General features: G+C 44.3%; 1 protein-coding gene across 1 annotated transcript in view; it reads right to left on the bottom strand.

Moving 5' to 3' along the window:
- Positions 1–2,317: 2,317 nt before the first annotated feature.
- znf407 (zinc finger protein 407) overlaps positions 2,318–6,221 on the bottom strand; it is a 320,280-nt gene continuing 316,376 nt past the window's right edge. The window contains exon 9 of the mRNA XM_042347003.1: positions 2,318–4,331. Coding sequence (XP_042202937.1) covers positions 2,965–4,331 — 1,367 coding nt within the window. The 3' untranslated portion in view covers positions 2,318–2,964. The remainder of the gene's footprint in view (positions 4,332–6,221) is intronic.

The following is a 6,221-nucleotide window of genomic DNA, read 5'->3' as shown; positions in this document are numbered from 1 at the left end:
AAGAAGGAATATGTGTGGGGGGTGGGGCGGGGGGAAGGAAGTCCAGTCTGCTGACCTTCTTATTTCTACTTAATATTAATGATATGTACTAAATGTCATGATCAGTTCTGTTCAAACACATCTACACCTCCATATTCCTCTGCAAAAGAAACTTGTACTGTTTCAGTCAAATCATTAACCTGGCACACGACTGGAAGCAGAGTGAAACAAGCAAATTGTGATGCTCAACACGAGATATGTAAATTTTGCACAGAATATCATCTCGTTGTCAATGTTGCAATGACTTTACAATCACTGTGTAACACACAGCACCACGTCACTCGTAAGCACAGTAATGCTGAACTCTGCTGCAGCACAAGAACAGGGATAATTCAATGATATTGCATGATACTATAACCTTCAACTGTGAGTGCTTTCAGAGTGATAATGATAATATAGATAGTGGGTAAGCTTTTTTATATAAAAAAAACAATTGATTCATTCACATTTACTTTACGTCTGTTAACGAATCTAGAAATTAAACGGGTCCATTTTGTCCTGTAGAAAATGAGACATATTTTAAGCCATAAGCATTTTTCTAATCTCCTGCACTGTTCTTTGCACTGTGATAGACTGTCTGCCTCATATGTATGGTAGTTGTCCTGTGAAATGAATGATGCAATCGGTGATAGTGGTCATTTTACACCTTTTCTGAGTGAACACTTCCCACATAATTCAGATCGTTTTCCTCACTCAGTGGTTGCAATAATTTTTTGTACCCGTCAAAAGTATTGAACCTTTCAAGAAAATGCCAATTTCCTTTCCTCTGCTTCCATTCCTGACGGTATTTAACTCCTTCAATTCCCTCTACTGCGATACGGTACCATAGATTCCCTTTGCGTAGAGCTTGCCCAGGTGGTCATTCATTGTTCACAGAGTCAAGCCAAGAACTCACATCCATACGAAAGTATCTCCAGCAGTGAGTGGCCTCTAGATAACGACCACAAGTGAAAGCCCTGGTTAAGTTTTTACCCTCTCCAAACCCATGACACTGAGGCTAATTGTAGTGGCTGCTGAGATGACCTAATTCAATCCAGATCAAGGACTGAATCTAGTATCTCTCTGGTCTGCATGGCCTAGGTAATTGACAACTGAAACAGGTTGCTAGGAATGGCAGTAAAGTCCAGGACAATGGATTCATTTAAAGAGCAGCTTGATGCAGTGATAGAGGGGGATGATAGAGTGGGTGTTCTGGAGGGATGAGATTAGATGGGCAGTAGATTGATCCAGACCAGTCTTGTGACCATGTGAGTTCCTTACTGGACAAATTTGCTCAGCTTTCAGATGAGCTCACTGAGAACACATCTTTAAAGTTGAAATGGATACATGACAAAACTGATGCCAGTTTAATTGAGCCAGTTAAAATAGTTAAAATAATATTTCTATGCTTCTGACAGATTTTGCAGCGTATTGGTTGGTGCTGCATGTGTAAAACACATCATGTAATTATATTATTATTCACTAATTGTACATTAAAATAGAGATTAGTTTCATAATTGGTAAACATATGAATTACTTACACTACTGGGTTCTAGCCAAGTTCTTTTCTTTCTCTTCCGTTTGTGATATATAAAAAGTTAAGACAGTCCCCACTTCCCCCACTCCCTCAAATTACTTTTAGGCTTATAAATGTGCATGCAGACTATAAATTATACAGTTGTCTTTTTTTGTCAAATCAGAACAATTTATTGTAACTAGTCCTGCTGTTGGTTAACAAAAAAAGCAGAGAAAAGATACTTTTTCTTATGACGTTCCCGATTGTCATATATAAAAATCAAACACTGTCACCTTTCATTTGTCACACAGTTAAACAGACCACCTGAGCTGAATAACACTTCTCTTCCTTTTAATCTTAGATAATATTGGCTTCCGATTTGCATCAATATCAGTAATATCTGCCGAAACAAAGGAACAAAACTGCAGGGCATCGAATGCATTGGTACCTTTTGGAGAAATCAGCAGTGTTGGAACATTGAAATTGCAAAGAAGAAATAGCTAAGTGTATCTCAACATTTGTGGTGGCTGCCTTTGCTGTACTTTCTAAAGTATTTATCCTTTAATTTGCTTTCATTAAAAAAAAGTTAAGATAAATGCACAAAATAGAATTTTTGCTCTCCCGCTGCACCCATAGTGCCACCCTCCCCTGCCCCCCCCCCTTTCTCCAAGCTGGTTTATCTGTCTAGGTTTCTCTTCACTTCTTCCTGCCAATGTCGGGCGTAAGAAAAATGATTTCAAAAATCTTTGACGGTTGACAAGTGTGCATTCTAATCTTTCAAACTTTATGGACGTCTGTTTGCACACAATTCAGACATAGGATCCTCAGTCTTCAGTGGCTCTAAACAGAAATGAATAACTTGGGAGCATAAACAGATGAGTCACGCAGTTAAAATGACTAGGCTACCATTTGCCTCCCTCCCCCTCATTTTGTGTGCATTCTTCCTCCCCTTTTCGGGTCCACAGTGACTTATAGCACTCTCTGACTGAGGACTATGCCAAGGTTATTGGCCGCTGACTTGTGCGCTGTTGTTGTCTGCCTGTGGGGAAGTTGCCTGGCCTTGACGTGGTGCCTCACCCAGTTGGCATACCGGAAATCAGCAACTCTATGCAAAGAACTATCCTGCCTGCCTGACACATTGCTCTACTGTACTGCCTTCAAAGCTATTTTATAAACAGATGCATACAATTAACTGCAAAGCGCTGGGATTTGGGGCACTAGCTTTTTTAAAATGATATTGCCTTATTGATGACATTCTTTTCAGATACCCTCATCTTATCAGACAATACACCAAACATTTCTTTATGGCGATCACAATTCTAATGAGCAGGCACGGTGTCCATTCTGCCACACTAAGCATGTTATAACTTTCATCGTACATCTGATAAAACACCATCTTTGATCCACCTCTTTACCCGACAATTGGTACATCATACTTCTTGGGCTCCAGCAACTTCAATTTCTTCCTGAGTTGATACCTCGGTCACTATCATTTCTGACCTGTCCTCAGTATAGCACTCAGTCAATGCAATAGTTGTTAGTGGATGACTGACAGATGACAGCACCTCACCAGACTCATTAACCAGCTCCATCACACCATGTGGGTAAACTTCGGTTACAGTATCAGGCTGGTCAGTGTGAACCACACTGTGCGGTAATTCTGTTACTATAACATGAGTTGTTTCTTCAGTCATATTACCAGATGCCTCTTGTGCCATGACTTGGGCTATTTCCTCTGTGACAATAATTTGTGATATTTCCCCAGCAGAGTTCACCAAGTTCACTGGATGGCCGTGAGTGGTTATGGCTTGCGTTCCATTTTCTTGCATTATGATCTGGGAAGCTCCTTCCACCATGTGTGCAGTCCCTTCCTCAGTCACTATGACCCGAGTGATGCCGTCATTCACAATATGTCTCGTTGTCGTCACATCGCACATAGTGAACTGCAGCACCTCCTGAACCATGTTAGAGAAGGCAACCTGAGTTTCTTCTTGTGTTGTGACTGAGCTTACTTGCTCCATGTCTGACATCATCTCCATTGCCTCTGCAGTACCCTGGTCAGCTTGTACTTTATGGAACATCTGCACTGATCTGGACATCGACTCATTTGGAACTGAAGTGACCTCCTCGGTAGCAATGTTGACTGAGAAAGCCCCCTCGTGGCTTGTTTCAGTACTTTGCTGTTCTGTTTCTTGAGTTTCCACAGCACCTAGCTCTGTGACAGCACAGAGGAGTGCATCTAGCGCAGTAGGTGTGTCTGCCGAGTGGCTTCTGGACTCCTCCTGGGGCATTACATGTTCCACCAAGTTACCCCTGGAATTGGTGATTGCCTCCATGGCAGCGGCTGTTTCGATAACATTGCCTTCTTCTACTGGACCTTCAACAACGACCACTTGGGTGGTGCCCGGCGTCAATCTTCTGGTAAGAATCCGACCCGGCATCATGCTGGTCACGTGGGCCGTGCTCTGCGTTGTGGCTATAACATGACCATCTTCAGTGATATGCACCACCTCGGCCATTTGAGCTACTTGACCTGCCATGGCCAGGGTCTGAAGAGTTGCTGCTGCAGTTGCCTCAACAGATGCATCATAAGAAATACCATCACCATACCCATCTTGATACCCTTGAATAATAATTACTTGACTGATGGATTCGGTCGATTCTTCCTGTTCCCCGCAGTCATCCGCATCATCACTTTTGGCTTCGGGGCTTTGAGGTGTAATGAAAGGAACAGTCGTTTCCACAAACTGTGCTCCTTGGCCTTTAAGCCGACATTCATATGCTTTGGAAACTATACCTGAAATTAAGAAAATAAAGAATATCAGGCCTGTTTGTCAGATTTTTCCAATACCCTTTATAAAGAAAGAAAAGACTTCATCCACCACAAATATAAATTAATTGCAAAAAGCATACATTATGTGACATTCACATTGGTGCAATGGTCTCAGAAATGACACACAATTGCTTAGCAATAAGCCACATTAGAGTTTGAAGACCTGCTTTTATAAGATTATTTACGCCTTTCAAGATAGATGGGAGAGGGGGCAAGATGGAGGGGTAGAGGGAGCTTGCTTCAGAAGATCGGGGATCTTAAATTCCATCCATTGTGAGCTAGTGGAGACAGAGGAGGACTGGGTGATGCGTATACAACATTTTGTACAGGTGACAACAACAGCAACAGATTACACTTGTATAGCGGCTTTCATGTCAGAAAGATGTCCCAGGGCTCTGGACATGCCCTGGGACCATGAAGGCACGGTCAAAGAGTAAGGTCTTCAGATGGGACTTGAAGGAGGCAAAAGAGTGGGTGAGGTGGAGGGATTGAGAGATAGAGTTCCAGAGTGTAGGGGCAGAGAGGCTGAATGCCCGACCGCCAATGGTGGAGCGGGAAGTTCGGGGGACCTGAATCAGGCAGGTGCCCGCTGAGTGGAGGGAGTGGACAGGCTGACATGGGGTTATGAGGTCGGAGAGGTAGGGGGAGCAAGACCTTGGAGGGCCTTGAAGGTAAGAACCAGGGTTTTGTACTTGATTCTCTGAGGAATGGGAGCCAATGAAGCCGGGCAAGAACAGGGGTGATAGGTTCTCAGAGCCTGGTGCAGGAGTGGACCTGAGCTGCAGAGTTCTGAATAATCTGCAGTTTGTGGAGGGAAGAGTTGGGAAGTCAGTGAGCAGGCAGTTGGCGTAGTCAAGCTGGAACATAATGAAAGCGTGGATCAGGATCTCGGTGGCCTGTGGTGAGAGGCAGTGGCGGAGGTGAGCAATGTTGCGGAGGTGTAGAAAGGAGGAACGGGTCACAGCACGAATGTGGGGTTTAAAGGATAGCTGAGGATTGAAAAGGACACTGAGGTTTTGGATTGTACTCGGTGAGGTGAAGAGTGCAGCCATGAATGGTGATAGTGTCAGTGGCTGAGGTGAGGAGACACTGCTGGGAGCCAAGCAGAAAGGCCTCCATCTTGCTAACATTGAGTGGAGGAAGTTGGCTCTCGTCCAGGAGTTGATGTCAGACAGACAATTGGCCAGGACATCAATGGTCCTGGAGTCAAGGGTGGAGGCAGCGAGATAGAGTTGGGTGTCACCTGTATACACATGGAAATTGACCCCATGCCTGCGGATGACATCGCCGAGCGGGAGCATGCATAGATTGAAGAGGATTGAGGACAGAACCCGCAGGGATGACACATGACAGTGTGGGGGCTAGAGGAGAAGCTGCCGGAGGCCACAAAGGGCAGATGGTGGGAAAAGTAGGATTACAAACAGATAAGAACAGAACCATTCAGGTGGAGGTGAAAGGAGAGTTAGTGGAGAAGAATAGAGTGGTCAACAGTATCAAAAGCAGCTGAGAGGTCGAGAAGGATGAGGAGACAGATGGACAGAATGTTATTTGTCACTTTAACCAAGGCTGTCTCTGTGCTGTGAAAAGCATGAAACCCAGATTGGAGGGGTTCATGGAGAGAATGCTGGGGGAGGAAAGAGTGAAGCTGGGAACCGATACTCATTCCATGATCTTTGATAGAAAAGGAAGGTTTGAAATGGGGCAGTAGTTGGAGAGCAGAGATGGGTCAAAGGAAGGTAGTGGAGAGGGCATGGATTTTTCTCCAGGGGCAAAAGGAGATGCACGTTGGGTGGGTGACAGGGAGGGGAATGAAGGAGTTAAAGGAGATAAAATGGTGATCTGAAATGCCTTTGT

This window comes from Callorhinchus milii, unplaced genomic scaffold (assembly GCF_018977255.1).
Source record: "Callorhinchus milii isolate IMCB2004 unplaced genomic scaffold, IMCB_Cmil_1.0 Scaffold2, whole genome shotgun sequence".
Taxonomy (NCBI): domain Eukaryota; kingdom Metazoa; phylum Chordata; class Chondrichthyes; order Chimaeriformes; family Callorhinchidae; genus Callorhinchus; species Callorhinchus milii.
The sequence above is the reverse complement of the archived record's forward strand: the minus strand, read 5'-3'. Positions and strand labels throughout refer to the sequence as shown.